This window comes from Zosterops lateralis (assembly GCF_965231275.1).
Source record: "Zosterops lateralis genome assembly, chromosome: Z".
Taxonomy (NCBI): Eukaryota; Metazoa; Chordata; class Aves; order Passeriformes; family Zosteropidae; genus Zosterops; species Zosterops lateralis.
In genome coordinates, this window is record NC_139800.1 from 70,569,234 (window position 1) to 70,585,571 (window position 16,338).

At 35.6% G+C, this 16,338-nt stretch overlaps 1 protein-coding gene across 1 annotated transcript in view; it reads left to right on the plus strand.

Annotated features, from left to right (window-relative positions):
• The window catches only part of RASA1 (RAS p21 protein activator 1), a 54,024-nt gene that overhangs the window by 34,073 nt on the left and 3,613 nt on the right, over positions 1 to 16,338 (plus strand). Inside the window, exons 12-22 of the mRNA XM_083883533.1 lie at positions 661 to 748; positions 2,827 to 2,904; positions 4,060 to 4,217; positions 4,505 to 4,581; positions 8,554 to 8,726; positions 8,936 to 9,095; positions 9,281 to 9,423; positions 10,153 to 10,268; positions 11,426 to 11,512; positions 14,474 to 14,541; positions 16,172 to 16,260. Coding sequence (XP_083739659.1) covers positions 661 to 748; positions 2,827 to 2,904; positions 4,060 to 4,217; positions 4,505 to 4,581; positions 8,554 to 8,726; positions 8,936 to 9,095; positions 9,281 to 9,423; positions 10,153 to 10,268; positions 11,426 to 11,512; positions 14,474 to 14,541; positions 16,172 to 16,260 — 1,237 coding nt within the window. The remainder of the gene's footprint in view (positions 1 to 660; positions 749 to 2,826; positions 2,905 to 4,059; positions 4,218 to 4,504; positions 4,582 to 8,553; positions 8,727 to 8,935; positions 9,096 to 9,280; positions 9,424 to 10,152; positions 10,269 to 11,425; positions 11,513 to 14,473; positions 14,542 to 16,171; positions 16,261 to 16,338) is intronic.

Here is a 16,338-nt window from a genome sequence, read left to right on the forward strand (position 1 = left end):
ATTCAGGGTTGTAGAGCTTTGTGTTGCGTACACTCGAATGTTTCGTGTGTGATCTAGTACACATTTCACTGGTCATGAGAGCTGTGGGACACGTTCATATAGGGAACTCCTTAGGTTAATACTATTTCCTGAAACAAAAATCCCTAATGTATGATTAACTGGTTGTGAAATAATCCTGAACCTCTGCTGCTTTTAAACTCTCTAGGAATGTAGTCCTTGTTGAAAAGATTTTTCAAATGGCTGGTTCTTTGTTTTGACTGTAAGCCAGCATACATGTCTGTTCAGTGCACCATTCTAAGAATGTGTCAATATTCTGAAACAGGCTGCATATACTGTAGTTTTTTTAAAATTACACAATACATTCAAAAACAAAATGCAGGGGTTTTTTGTTTTGGTTTTTTTTTTTTGTTTTGTTTTGTTTTGTTGTTTTGTTTTGTTTTTGTTTTGTTTTGTTTTTTTGAGTTCTTCCCCTTTCCATGTGTGACAGTAACATGTAGATGAAGAAAAATGGATGCAATTGTTTAATGCACCTTACAGACAACCAGCAGAAATCTGTTAGTTCAGTGTAAACTTTGTTTTGGCACAGATCAAGTGAAGGTGTATGTTAATATGTGAAGATTAATTAAACTTAATTTTTGTTGTTTTTTTTTTATTTTTAAGGCCAAACTGTTTTCAGATAGTAGTTCAGCACTTTAGTGAAGAGCATTACATCTTTTACTTTGCAGGCGAAACTCCAGAACAAGCACAGGTGAGAGCTTTTATTTGCTCAGTGTAAAAAAAGTAACGTTTTATCTTGTGTGTTCAATGATGTTGCCCTTTTGAAACAGAAGGCAAAATGTATCACAAGTAATTAGTGGTTATATAGCAGGTGTTAAAATGTACTAGTTAGCAGATCTCTGGGGGAAAAGGCTGATGCTGAAAATCCAGCGCCTGTATTACCTATTCTTCAGAGTTTCAGTTTTGACAAATTCCAGTCATGTCTCATGCACAGAACTTCCATTTTTTCTATTTTCTGTTTCTGGAGAACATACATGTTTCTTGACATAGTTCAACTCAGGAGAAATTTACTCTCCATGTCTTTTCCATGTTATAAAACATAGCGTAGTATATGAGTGTTTTACTTCAGAGTGAAATAAATCAAATGCTAATGCATGTATGTGTGCCCAGTGGCCAAAGTGCATTGAACTGCCTTTTCCAGTAATTTGCTGTGTATATAAACTGGTAGTTGTGCATAGTCTTTGGCCCTGATGGTGCCCGGTGTAAGGCTTTCTGAGTTTATATGGTATCTTTAGTTACTAGTTCTCTTAACAGTTATGTTAACTGATTAAAAATTGTGGGACAGAAGCCTACTTCTGATGAATTATTTTACCAGCAGATTGTGTCTAAAATGACACAGTGTTCTTGTTTATTAGGTCTTAAGATCTGCAAATTCACAGCTCTGAACTTCATTAAAAGTTAAGCTTTGAATTTGATGTTATTTGAATGGAATGAAAACTTTTTAGAGCAGTCATAACAGACTCTATTTACCCGAGCATGAAATCTATATAAAAATACAGTATTTTTTGTGTGCTGCATATAAGGAACGCACAAATTTTCTTGTTAAATTTATGCAAACAGTTAAATTTTCAGAGATGACATAAGAATGTGGTGCATTTGTCATACAGCTGTCAGTGTACTTTCTTTGAGAAACAGTGCTGTATCATAACTGAGAATATGTAAATTAAATTCCATGTTCCTTAATTAATTTTAATTAATATCTGTAAAAGCTTTTGTTTTCTAAAAAGTAAAAGAATTAAGAACATGTAGAAGATAGAATATCCGGTTTTGTTTCCTAAACATTTAGTTTAATTTGCTTTTGGTTTTGAAATGGCTTAACAAGCTGTTCACTGCATTTATACAGAATATAGTTGTTTCAGGTTTCTGTATAATATGGCTTTGGCCCAGAAAAGTTTACAAATATTTCTCTTCTGAGAATGGTCAGCTTTCTTTACTTTCTAACATTTAATAGAAAAATAGAAACTTGGTGGGGTGTAGGCTGAAAGCTTTTCTTTGGAAGGATTTGAAAGCTGAAGCCTAACTCACAAGGCTAAGAAGAGATGCAGTGTGTATTCCTGTATTCTTAAAACGTGGAGGATGTTATGAAGAAATGACTGAAGCAGTGTCATGGAGGGTTTTATGACATTGTTAAATTATACTTTGAGAATAGATGGCAGATCTTTGAGATACTGACTGAAGAGAAGACTCTTGGTCAAAACCTAAATTTTGTGCTTTGCAAGAAATGTTCATGATTTAATGGAGACAGTAACTAGAGAATGAGGCTATAACATATTTTCCACCTTCCAAAGACAAACTGGAGAATGTTGGATATATGCTCTATGTTTCTTTGTTAATTTTTCAGTTTTTGTTTGAAGTATACAGCGTTGTGATTGCAATGCAGGAGTACTGGAGAGAATAATCAGACAAGTTTGGCTTGTTTACTGCAATTTTCTCAGAAGCAAACAAGTTTTGCTTAATTTTTTATACAATCTGCAATTTCTTGTAGTATCACTATACTGGAAAATTGGCAAAGGTCACACTGTATATCCATTAGTAATGCTTGATAATTTTAAAACAGAAAATTCAGATTTGCAAATTCTTTGAGGTTTTGTTTAGTGAAGATAATAAATTTGCTTTAATATTCCGACTTTCCGACTGTAGAATTACAGAAAACTTTGGTTATGCCAGGCTAAAGTGAAAATTCAGATACTTTTTGCAAATGTCTATTCCACTGCAAGAAGCTGAATTTGACTTGGTTTTGTTACATTCTTTTGTATCCTTCTCTCTTAGGAGTGGATGAAAGCTCTGCAGGTGTTTTGCAGTTTAAGAAAAACCAGTCCAGGAACATCAAATAAACGTCTGCGTCAGGTGAAGTTGATATTGTGGGGTTGGAGGTGCTTGTGGAGGAGGAGTGTTTTGCCTTCCCTGGGCAAAATGATATTCATAAATCTCAGAATTTTTCTTTCAACGGTAGCAAATCCTGAATAAAAGTCTAAAGAAGTCAGCAGCATTTTGAATATGCCTCATATGGGAAACTTTAAAAATCAGTATGACATTGAGACAAAAAAAATTATAAACATTTATATGACACATACATAAAATACTCATTATTTATATTTTATTTAAATTTAAATACATGTTATTTGACTAATGATATTCTTTTTATGTAACAAATACATGCTCAGCCATGCTTGGGTCTTAATTTCTGTTGGCCTCTTAAAAGTGCCATATGTGCCAGAATTTCTTGAGAGAGAGAAAGAGAGCAGTCAGTCTTAAATAGCTATGTCTGTAATGATTGGAGAATAGCAGGTAAATACTTCAAAAATTCCTGATATGTTTTAATCTGAGAAACACTGAATATAGTTATTTGTTACAGGCAGTAGAGAGGGGAATAAAATGGTGAATAAAAAGTAATAACTGCAACTGTTTGATTGTGAACATCAAAGAAGTTTGGATACTTCTGAATATGTGAACTGAATTAATTGAATTTACAGATAAAGTGACTGGTGCAATTGGGAGCTTCAGAGTGCAAAAGCAAAGCAAAAAGGGAATTCTTTTCTTCAAAAAGTAAAGACAGTGCTTATCTACATAAAAGAATACAATGTAATGTTTTCCACAAGAGAATTTTACATAATCTGTTAGGAAAGCACCAAACAATAAACCACTGTATTTGGAGTTGTTCATGGCTCTTACTTGAGGTGCTAGGCTTCCATTGCAGTAAAATTTTCTGTGGCTGGAAAAGTTGTTATTTGCAAATCCTAATGCCTCAAGAATGATTTTAAAGATGCCTTATAAACATGGGTCTGGATATTTGTTTTCAGTAATAATTTGAGTTACTCTTTACTTTGTTCCTTGTGCTTCTTAAAATATTCCAACACCTTTGGTCTTTAATAAGAGCTCTTCTAATAAGGAGTTCTGTATTCAGTATTCACATATTAAGCCTCTGCATAGAGGATTAAAAATAATTCATTCATGTGCTTTGTATTTTAGCAACAAAAAATAAACTGTTTATTTTTTTTTCAGGTCAGCAGTCTCATTTTGCATGTAGAAGAAGCTCATACCCTCCCAGTAAAACATTTTACAAATCCATATTGTAACATCTACCTGAACAGTGTCCAGGTAGCAAAAACACACATCAGGGAAGGACAGAACCCTGTGTGGTCTGAAGAATTTGTCTTTGAGTAAGTCTTAATTATCTTGAATTAGTGAATTTCACTTGTAATTTGTATTCGATTTAAGGTTCTTAACACTTGTTTATTGTTTTACAGTATTTTAAAAAATACTGTATATGTGTTTATACAGCAGCAACCTTTCAGACAGATTCTGCATGGGCGGAAATTTCTGTAGGCACCTATCTTTGCTAATATAAGTGGCTGATAATGGTAACTCAGTATTGAAATGAAATTAGGAAAAGCTTAAATGCCAGCCATGTATAGTATTAATTGAGGCTCTCTGTCTTTTCTCCTAGTGATCTTTCATCTGATATTAATAGATTTGAGATAAGTCTTAGTAACAAAACAAAGAAAAGTAAAGATCCAGATATATGTAAGTATTTTTCTGTAAAAGATGCTTATACATTACAGCAGTGGATACTTTGTATGGTTACAATTGCTTTTGTCAAGGATTGTCACAAGAGAATTAAGTAGGTTTTTAGATTCATCATACTGCCTATGTATATTTTCGAAGTCTGGTACTGGCTTTCCATTAATGTTTTTATAATGAGAACTTCCACTGATTTTAGTGATAAAATCACTGTATTCCCGTCCTGTATGTCTGACATAGCTCTGCTTTACCGTAACTATTGCTAGACAATGACTGTGCTTATCAAAAAGCAAGAACAAAGAGAAATTTTCTGTATTAATCTGTTCCATAAAATGTTAAGTTCCATGGAATCTGACTACATGGAATTTCTTTTCAGGTTTTTGGTTGCTTCCAGTGAGATAGGGAAATGTGCCGTTCGTTATTTAAAAAAAACAACAATCTTGACAGTCTCTGAAGAAAATTTCCCTCTTTTTCTTTCCATTTTGCTTCATCTATCTTCTTCCCTTACTACCACTTTTTGGCTTAAATCTGAAGTTACCTCAATATCACTTAGAATGGGAAAGGATCTGTTTTCTTCTTGTGTTAGACAGACAGGTGCTTCTTTAATGTGGTTTTCTGTTCCAGCAAATCAACAGAAGGGTGGTAAAGGTTGAAGAATGTAAATTTGAAGCTGTTAAGTAGAAAAAAACCCCTCTTTTTAAAGGTCAGGTCTCTTCCCACACAATACTTTCAGTTTTGTTTTCTTTTGTGGGGTTTTTTGGGGTTTGTTTTGGTTTGGGTTTTTTTTGTGTTCTTCAAGATATCTTGTTTCCCACTACTTGTTCTAGAGCAGCTTCAGCCCCGTGCCTCCTCTTTGCTGCTTGCAGGACGAGATGCTTCTCCCTGCTCTTTTTAACTTTGTTCCAAGATATTTTTTTCTATTACGTTCTGAGCTGTCTGTTCCAAGGCAGTCAGAGTATATCCAATCTAGTGCAATTGTTTTCAGTTTGCATATATTGTCTGGTCTGTAACTTGCGCCAGTGCTAATTTATTGATTTTTTGTTTTCTGGGGTTTATTAAGATCTGTTGGGAAACCTTAGCCAAAGTAGGCATTTAGAACTCATTTTGAAAGGTCTTGCAGAACCTGATTCAGTTTCAGATCTCCTTCTTCCCCTTTCACTAGGAATGTTTCTGCATAGCAGGAGAAATAAAGATATATTCTCTCTGACAGATTAAAGGGCTATAATTGCAATGGTGACCTTGGTCTTAAATTCATTTGAGCTGGAAAACTGATCAGCTGTCTACACCAAAGCTTTGGTTAGGAAAAGAACCTTTAAAAAGCAATTCTTGAGTGGGATACTTCAGCAGCTTCTTTGAAAGTATTTTTGTAGTTTCTTCCCCTCTGTCCGGATTAAGGAGATGCTGTTATTTGGTGCATTCAGGTGATGGAAGGCTTCCATCTGGGAAGGGAAGTTCTAGGTCATGGGCAGGATTGGCTGAATTTCTTTACTGCAGTTATGTACACTCTTACAGCATAAGCATAATTCGGTATAGTTCCTTTTGAGATAAAGATTACACTAAATCAACTTGAATGAACATACATCTCTGATTACATCCCCAGCCCCATGAAGTATGTGAAGTTCACAGCGGTAAAATGGCCTAAACTACATCTTCTCTGACACGTTGTGTTGCACTGCCAGATTAAACCTGTAACTCTTCAAAAGCAAGATCACTAGTTCCCTTCCTTAACCAATGATATTTCCTTTCCTTTTCAGCCACAGATGTTACCTGTGGATTGTTATGAATTGGCAGTCCTGTACAGCTGATGCTATTCATCTTGTCAGTTATTAATTGGGTTAACTCACCCTTTCTGCTTGCTTTGCCTTCCATGTAATGCAGATTGAAGGTCCAAAATTTAATTGTAGGATTCACTGCTTTGTTTCTTTTGTCATAATATGCAAAACTTAGATATCAAAATGATACATGAATGAAGGCTATCTTTTCGGTGTTTTAAAATATTTCCTGAGTTTTCAGGTCTTTACATTGAAGTTTGCCTAGTATGAATGTTCCAAAGTTACTTCAGAGTTTTTTCAAGTATTCCAGATAGTCAGAAATAGTAATAAACGGTTCAGCATAAATTCTGTTCACTTTTTTTTTTTGTCTCTCTAACTGTAAATTGCATAAGGACTTAAATAAATATGTAATATGGCTTGGAAAATCCGAAGTCCTAGAATTTATTAGTAGAATTCCATCTGCTACTACTGACAGTTGAATTAGTAGGTCTCCATGGACAACACGAGTTGGAGTGGAGATTCTGGTTTGGTTTTGCACTATGGTAATTAATTTCAAAATAATTCATGTTGAGTAGAAGTCGCTTACTGAAAGGAGCCTTCCAATTCAATGTAACATTATAAGCAGGAAAAAAGTCTTACTAGTTTAAAGTCTTACTACTTTAACATAAATTACGATAACAACTATTTTGTAGATTTTGCATCTTGTACAGATATTTGGTATGATTTTTTTTTAAGAAATCAAAGTCATATTATTTATATTATAGCTATGAAGTGCTTCTATAACCACAGGGAAAAACTAAATCATCAATTTATTCTAGGTCCTGTATTTCATTCCCATTCTTCTCACTGTGGTACACATGCCTTACATCATGTGCAAGCAAATAAGAAGAAAAGCAGATTGCTTAGTTGTGGATATTGAGCTTTGATATCAGGGACAAGTATGCTAGAAAAGTCAATTTATTACATAGTCTAATGACATTCCATCCACACTGGTGATAAATAGCAGGTGGTGATAGATTGATTTTCATGCTTTTTGACTGATGTAAATGCATTAACTTTTATCAGTTCATCAACTCCAAAGAATATGGAATAGTCAGCAGGATTGTCCTGAATAAGGCATTATAAATATGATCTTTTTCTGATCCAGCATCAAATTATATCTTGCTGTGTATTGCAACACTGAGGCAATGAGAAATCTGCTGGAACTGTTGATAATTTCTGCAAGGCAGATTGGGGTATTGGCTTTGCAGAGATGTAAAAAAAATAAGGTCTCGGTTTTATGGGCATTTTTGTTTTTCATGTGAGGAAAGTAAAAGCAAGTATCTTTGTCTTGGAAAGAGAGGGTGTTTGACTGAGAGATGCAGACTGATAGGCTAAATGTAAAACTAATTGTGGATTCCTCTTGGAGCGTGGTGGGTGTTTCACAGGCACAATGTTGCCTCTGAAAGTGCGTAGGCCTTTCTCTTTGGGAAGAAAAGCCCCTCCACTCAGAAGCACATGTTCCTGCTCTGGATGGGCCTGTGTTCCCTCCCAGCTGCTGTAGCTGGCTAGCCAGCTGCTTGCTGCACCAGGTTTCAACTGCAGTCTGGGTCATTGCTTGGCAATTTCAGTGTGCCATCATTACCAGTTAATGATTTGGCTATTCTTGAGCTGACTTTCATTATCTATTCAGCAACTGCTTGGGAACACTTTTTAACCTTACACACATAAACTGTTTAGACTGGATTTACTATAGAAGTAATACATATGTCAGTGTTTGGGAATACCAAAGGAGCACTGTAGTAATTAATAGCAGACCCTGGTGGTGGCGTCAGCCCAAGGCTGGAAATGGAGTAGTGAATTCTAAAGATTTAACCTGTTTTTCGGTTTCTGACTGCTACCTGGATTTGCACTGTTTTTTACCTACTTACTTGGGTTTTATAAGGAAAGCCATGTCAATATTCATGTGGCATTTTTGAATTTATATGTATACATTTTTTACAGATTGCCATATATTTCTTCTTCAGTTACCGGACACAGTTAAGCCATTGAAGAGAGAATTTATCCATTAATATATTGATGAAAAGCGTTTTGTTTAGTGTTGCTGGTATTTTTTCCCTAAAATAACATGATGTGCTGAAAATAAAAGTATTTTTTTATTTTTCAATAGCGGCACTGTTTTGGTGGAGATAATGTACCTGAACAATGCTTTTTTTTCTTTAAGTGTTTATGCGTTGCCAATTAAGCCGGTTACAAAAAGGACATGCAACAGATGAGTGGTTTCAACTCAGTTCCCATGTACCATTAAAGGGTATTGAGCCAGGATCTTTGCGTGTTCGAGCACGATATTCCATGGAGAAGATCATGCCAGAGGAAGAGTACAATGAGTTTAAAGAGGTATGAACTTAAGTTTAACCATCCATTGTTTTATCTGTCAGAACCAGTTGTTTTCATCGGTTGAGAGGGAACTCAGTAACATTGGTTGATGTAATCAAATAATATTTTTAATTGACAGCTATATATATAGATATGTAATATCCTATATTTCCAAAACCATTATATGTAAAGAGATGCTTCTGAGTATTTTAAAATTGTTTTTCTTTCAGCTTATACTCCAGAAAGAACTTCATGTAGTCTATGCCTTATCACATGTTTGTGGACAGGATAGAACATTGTTGGCTGGCATTTTACTGAAGATTTTTCTTCATGAAAGGCTTGAGTCCTTGTTGTTACGAACACTAAATGACAGGGAGATAAGTATGGAAGGTACTGCACTAAAGCACACAAAAGTTTACTGGAATTCTGGGCAGGTGGGGAGGGAAGGGTTCTGGTGCTATCTTTTTTTTCCTCCTCCTTTAATTGCAGTTTATGTTAAAGAGTAACCATGTTCTTCCTTCTTCCTCTCTTTTTGATGTCTCCTTTTTTCAGTTTTTTCCAATTTCTTTTTTCAGATGAAGCTACTACCTTGTTCCGTGCCACCACTTTAGCAAGCACACTTATGGAGCAGTATATGAAAGCCACAGCAACAAGTTTTGTTCATCATGCCCTGAAAGATTCCATATTAAAGATAATGGAGAGCAAGCAGTCCTGTGAGGTGATACCTTAAACTGTGTTTTTAAACATTTTGTTTTGTTGACACAATAATCCATTGGTTGTTAAGTGTTCTGTTTACATTCAATATTAGTTGTAGAGACATTTAATAATCTCTTAGAACTAGACTTCATTTTCATCAGAAATACAGGAACTGAATTCAGTAAGAGATGTTTTAATATTCTTTTTCCTGGATTTTGGCTTCAAACATTATTCATAGTAGAACTTACTAAGTTTCTTATTCAAAAATTCTTCTAATAATTTAGCAGGCATTCTGTGGGTGTTACTGAATGTCCTAATCTAGGTAACACTTGTTAAACCCAAGATATTGTAGAAGTCGAGGTCTGGACTTCTGTTTTAATTGTAAAATTCCTATATTAATGGTTGTTACTGATCCTGAAACTCCTTTTAAAATGGCCCTCCTAACTCCTGTGTTCCACTTCATTGTGGAAAAGATGGGAGTCATCAGAAATTTGGATTGAGAGAAACAAAAAGGTCGCACAGATGAAAAGTGATGAATATCCAAGCTGATAAAAGCCAGATAGATATGTATATTAGAACTTAAAATTGATTCACATTTTCTGACAATCCACTGAAACATGCTGGAATTCTGTAAGAGACTTGTACAGCAGCAGAATATTTAATTTCTTTGAAATTTCGTGTGTGATATTCAGAAAGTATATATATATGTAGTTCTAGATAGAAGAAAAAAACTAATCTTTTTCTGTTTTAGTTAAATCCCTCGAAGTTAGAAAAAAATGAAGATGTAAACACTAATTTGGCACATCTACTCAGTATACTTTCAGAATTGGTGGAGAAGATATTCATGGCTGCAGAGATACTGCCCCCGTAAGTTTGCACTTTCTTTTCAGATTTATATTTGAAAATTCACGTTTCCATTAATTGCATTGTGTTTTAAAATTATGTTCTTACTGATTTATCTTAATGTTGCTGTAGAGACACAGAGGAAAATAGATGGGGGGGAAATAACACTTCTGGTAATTAATAGTGTTTTACAAGTCTCTGGTTGGCACATTTGGATTTCTTTTAAAGCAGAAGCTACTAGACTCAAGAGATCAGGGACAAAAGGGACAAAAGAATAATTCATCTTGTATTTTTACAAAAATGTAGAAGACAGTGGTAGTTGTCAGACAGTGACATATATTTGTCGTATTTTCTCCTTTGAGAAAGATACGGAATTATTAACAGCATATTAAAAATACAGGTAGGTAGTTATAGTTATACCATGCTATACCTGTTTTTGTCTGCTAGGGGAATGCAGAGGCTGTCTTTTCCCCTGTTTCTTTTAATTGATAAGTTAACTTGGTTTCATGCTTCAGATTTGAATCATCTAATAAAAAGTAGATAGTACAGAGTTTCCTTTCATAGTGTCATTAGCTTTTAAAGTATATGAAACCCTCAATTTTGAGTCATTGGAGTAACATGGAATTTTCTTTTGTGTTAGTGATGGCAAGGGTAGTATTGAAATTTGCAGTCTTTTTAAGTATATGATGCAGTGATCAATATTTTCTGAAATACAGCACAAATGTCCATTTTTTTTTAATGGGGGAGGACTATTGCTGTGGTGCTTAACTTTTTTAGCTTTTTTCACTATGTGTCATGTGTGGAAAGAATATTTTTTTGTTTAGTTAAGAGAGAAACTAAAGAAAAATCAGCCATCCAAATAGTCTTTTTTCAAAAATAGAATACTACTTGAGGAAACAGTTACAAAACATTTAATGCACATCTGAATGATCACAGAATTGCACAGAATGGGTTTTCCTTGTCATTTATAAATTTACTTTTAAAAACAAACTTTTAAATTAGAATTTTTATAAATCAGTTAACTTTAACTGAGAGATAATTTATAATTTAAAAATTCATCTAAGTTATTAATATAAAGTTGATAATAGTTCTGCATCAAGTAGAAAGTTGGTCTAGGTCCTTTCTGACCAGCTTGATTCTGTAAGTTTAATGGAATAAGTAATTAGCAACTATTTCTGCAGGACGTTGAGGTATATTTATGGGTGCCTACAGAAGTCTGTTCAAAACAAATGGCCTGCTAATACTACCATGAGAACCAGAGTTGTTAGGTAAGTTACTTGTCAACCTTATTCTGGAAACACTTCTTTCAAGCTTGTTGAAGACATACTTCAATGTGCTTATCTATGTTTCTTTCAGTGACAAAACTGTATGAACTTACACAGGTTACTGCAATGTTTTAAGATATTTATGATGATGAAGCACAATGTCCCAATTAAAGATAGAGCTTGCTGGATTCTTGATTCTTAGAGCCTTGCCAGAATTGATGTAGTATGGAGGTCGGTATAGCTTTAATTAATGGTTTTAATTTCGAATTTACAGTACTGCAGCCCAGTCATGTTGAAATAGTCTGGAGTTCCTCTGGAAATGTTGCCTGAGGTTACAGAACGTGGCTGTTCTGATTTTGCACCAGTCACCAAAACTCCCAGCACAATACAAAACTTCTAACTCTGTTCGTTGCCAGGGCAGGTCAAACAAAAATGCTTGACGAAGCTGTGGTCTTGACACTTCACAGCATGGCAGGGATTTTAAGGGTATTGATTTACAGAAATCAGGACTTTACAACTGAAATTGTAAGTGGTATGTTTTATTTCCAGCTGGGACGCATGAGGGTACAGCTTCTCCAAACCGTGCGTACCTGGTCAAGACAAGGCCCAGGTTTAAATACACATTGATCCCACAAACCCACACCTGCCCATTCCTGCCTTTACTCCCTTCATGTTCTGTTTAGTTGTTCTGCCTCCTGGTGGTCATGAGTTGCAGTCTTGGGAGGAAGGCTGACATCGCCCTCAGGTGTTCCCTGGTTGACCTTTGCTCTGGGCAGGCGCAGTGGAGGTTTGGCTATTTTTCAGGTCACTTTGTTCTTGCCAAAAAGTAGGACCCCAATTTTGCTGGATTCAAACCATAGCTTTCTGCTTTAATGATTTTTCACAGTATCTAAGTCTTATTTTACTGAATTTTCCCAATATACATCTTAATAGTTTTTACCTAGCAATTAAATTCCTGTGTGCACGGCTACCAGTTTTTTCTGCATAACAAGTTACCTTCTATATGCTGTTAAAAGTCGTTGTTCTACTTTTTCAAAAATCGTTACACAAACCATATATATTTCTGTTTCCCCTTCAGCTGCGTAAGCCTGTTAAATGCTTCTAAAATTCCGAATTTTCATAGCCTTATATGTCTCCCATCTCGGTATCAGAGCCACAGCTTTTCTTTTTACGGTGTCAGGCAGTTGTATGGTTATCAGAGGTTAATCTCCCATGGAGGGGTCTTTCAGTGCATTTGTATTTGGCTTGTATTTATCATTTTGACACCAGAAGCCTTATGCGTTTCATACTGTGAAGCAGCATTGCCTTCAGATGGAGATTGCTCCTACTCTGACAGCTCCTCTTACTCAGAGCGGCTAAGCTACTAGAAGGCTGTAAAGGTCAGTAGTGAATTCCATGTCTCTGGCTGTTCCTCCCCAGCTCCAAAGAGGGCCATGTGGCTTTCCTTGGTGGACACAACAGCTCACTTTCAGAGTTTTCCCAGTAGTCTCCACTGGATGCTAAAAATACTTTATCAATCGCTTTTGTGGTGTTCCATTTTCACAAGTGGATACTAGATGTTTTTCTCTGGAGTGCAGTTTCACAGCCTTCAGTGATGTTTATTACCTTTCATTGCACTGGTTTTGGTTTAAGAATGATTCAGTATTCAGAGCCAGATGGACAATTTTTTGATATCTGGGTATCTTCTCTATCGTATCAGTCAGAATGTGCTGAAATGCACCATTTCTCTCTGGTTTACAACTTCCATATAGATATTTGTTCATTCCTAATTTAGGCAGGTTGACAAAGATGAGGAGCATCAGATCTTCCCTATGAGCAGGGTCTCTGCTACATGTGTACCTTGTTGGCCTTCAAGTGTGGGCACTTCAAAAGAGTGATTGGTGTATGTGCCATGACTTGAAAATTAAGTACTGAGTCATAGGTTTGAATTCTCACCACTGAAAGTATTTTAACCAAACCTCTGGCCAAGAGCTGTTTTCTTAGTAGCCCATACCTTGTGTTTCTTAGAGAGATAAGATACATCTATAGAGAACATAATAGGTGTCTTGGACTCAGCGAAGGTTCATCAACCTCACTACTGTTTGTCACTTTAAAGAAATGTGGAAATTTCCCTAACTGGACTTCAAAACAGGCAAGGTTACCTTCCTCCTTTCATTAGGAGTGAGGCTCTGGTATTACTGTGGTGAAATCCAGCCTGCTGGTGGTGTCCAAGGCCAAAATTACAGATATTTTAGATCAGTTTAATTGGTCTGTATGTCACTTCATTGTACAGCAATTACCTGGAGCTGAGGTTAACCTGAGTGGTAATTTTTACCTCTGATATTAACAGGAAGACAGATTTTTCTCATGCTGGTGATGCCTATTCTGGGTTCCTGTTGAATGAATTCCTAATTCTGCAGTTAGAACAGAGCACTCTTTTTCCAGCTTTTAAAATGGCAGCAATTCTTTCATGGTGGAAAGTAGCAGACCCCTTATTTTTCTGCTGAAATGTACTATCATCAGGATAATGGATCAGCTGAAGCTGACCGAGAGGTGTGTTCTGCCCAGAGAGATGTTTTTTCCCATCCACTCCTGCGCTCTACTTAAAATGGCTTGGGGAAGTGGTGGCTGTGGATGGATGACCTGCAGTAGCAGACAGTGAAGAATTTTTGGGAGACCATAGACCAAGACCAGCTCCTTTTCGAGGCAAGCATGGTCTGGGATTGGCTTCACTATTACTTGGCAATTAATTTCTTCCTGCGCAATTTCAACAGTTCATTTTTATTGGGAAATCAATGTGCCTCTTTCAGATTTCATTGCAGTTCATAGCATGATGAACTTAATTTATATTTTTACAGAGCACAGGCTAATTTATTGGTGTTTGTCTCAACAAGATCCCACATTAACTTTATTCCTGAAAGACTACACAATTTTACATCAATTTTCTAATGGTTTTGAACAAAATACAATTTTATTTCATTTCAGTGGCTTTGTTTTTCTTCGACTGATTTGTCCTGCTATCCTGAACCCAAGGATGTTTAATATCATCTCAGGTGACTATGTGCTTCAGATCAAATCTATACTTTATGCAGCAGAGACAGGAAATCAATGTAGTATCTAATGTAGGAAAGTAGGAAGTTCTTTTGAATGGCATGTTTCAAGTCAAGCTATCCATGTCATTTGGCTAACTTCCCCTTAGGGTGTGTGCTTTCCACTCTCAAAGGCTTGATTCTGGATAGCCACAATGTAATTTTAAGGTCCAAAAAAACATCCATTGTGATATTTAATAATATTTTGAGTCAAGTCTAGCATTGTTTAATATATTTTAGTGGTGTGAGAAACCACTAAATTTTGGGAACTTCAGATGTCACTTCCAATACTGTGTAATGCCAGAGTTAACAGCTGAATGCAATGGCATCTCTGAAATGTACAAGATTTATAAAGTTGGTACATGTCTTCAAAGCTTGGAATATATTTGTACACCTAGAAAATTATTATTAAACAGTTTTTTTGAATGTCCTGCTTAGATGGCTTCCAGCCATTAGAGTGGTGTTTTGACTCATTAGATACAGTTGATATTAGATACAGAATCTTAAAGATAAGAAAGGGATGGTCTTCAGAAAGGGTGAAAAACAAGAAATACAGGAGAAAATAAAAAAATCTGGTTCAGAAAAGCTTTTTTCCTTATTCAAACACAGTTTTTAAGACAATGTAGCATGTTTTCTACCATAAATCTTTTAACTGTACTAAACAAGAAGGACCATGTCAAACAAAGTTTCTTTCTCTCACAAAGTAATCATTTACTGTCCATGCTTTGGAGAAAGCATTTAAGAAATGTGGCCTGGAACAAGTGATAATTTCTTGGGCATTTTATTATCTTTGGGCAGTTTGCAAGTTAGGTACCGCCTAACTTGGGTTGCACTACGCCTTCAGGTGTAAAGGACTACTTACAAATTTGAGCTTGTCCATTACAATCCTGCTGAGTTACCTCCAGCTAGTATTCTTGACTACTGTTCAAGGAAACATACAGACCATATAACCCAAAGACCCTGTCAGTGGAATGCTTTCAGCCAAGCCATTTACCCTAACTGGAGAGAAAAGTAATTTTGCGGGATACTGCTGGATAGCATTACTTGTTGGAAAAGGAAGTTCTAACTGACTTGTGGTTAATGTAAAATGTTTATAGTCACAGTGATTACAGACTAGAGATTCATGGAAATACAGGCCACCATTGCATGTAACATTCACTCTGTTTTCCTGCTCCCAGTAACTTAAAAGTATAACTTGTTGGTGCCTACTTATGTGGGTATAAGCAGATAAGGAAAATGTAAACTTCTTTTTTTTTAATTTCAAAGGTAAATGTTTTAACAAGTAATCCTCCATTCAACAAAACTCCTCAAGTTTTAAGCAAATGGTTATCGTTTCAGCTTACTCTTAAAAACATTTATTTTGCCTTTTTGTTCTGTGTGCTAGTGTTACACAGAAAATAAGATGATCAGATTAACATGGCTTTTGGACATTACAAAAGCAATATCTTTTACTTCACCAAGTGACATCTTTCATATGCAGTTGTTTTATACTAAAAAAGAATCTGTAAGAACATGAATGGGAAAAGAATTTATTTTCATGTGGCTGCTATTAATTTTAAATGTAATGTGACTCTCTACTTTGCATTCTTACCAGATTCTCCTTCCCCCACTGCTGCAAGAACACTGACGCTGGTCGCCAAGTCTGTGCAGAATTTAGCAAATCTGGTTGAATTTGGAGCTAAGGTGAATATAATTGTACATACTGAGAACAACCTAGAACTGTGTTTGCTGTACACTTTTCACATGTTCCTCCTGTTCAAT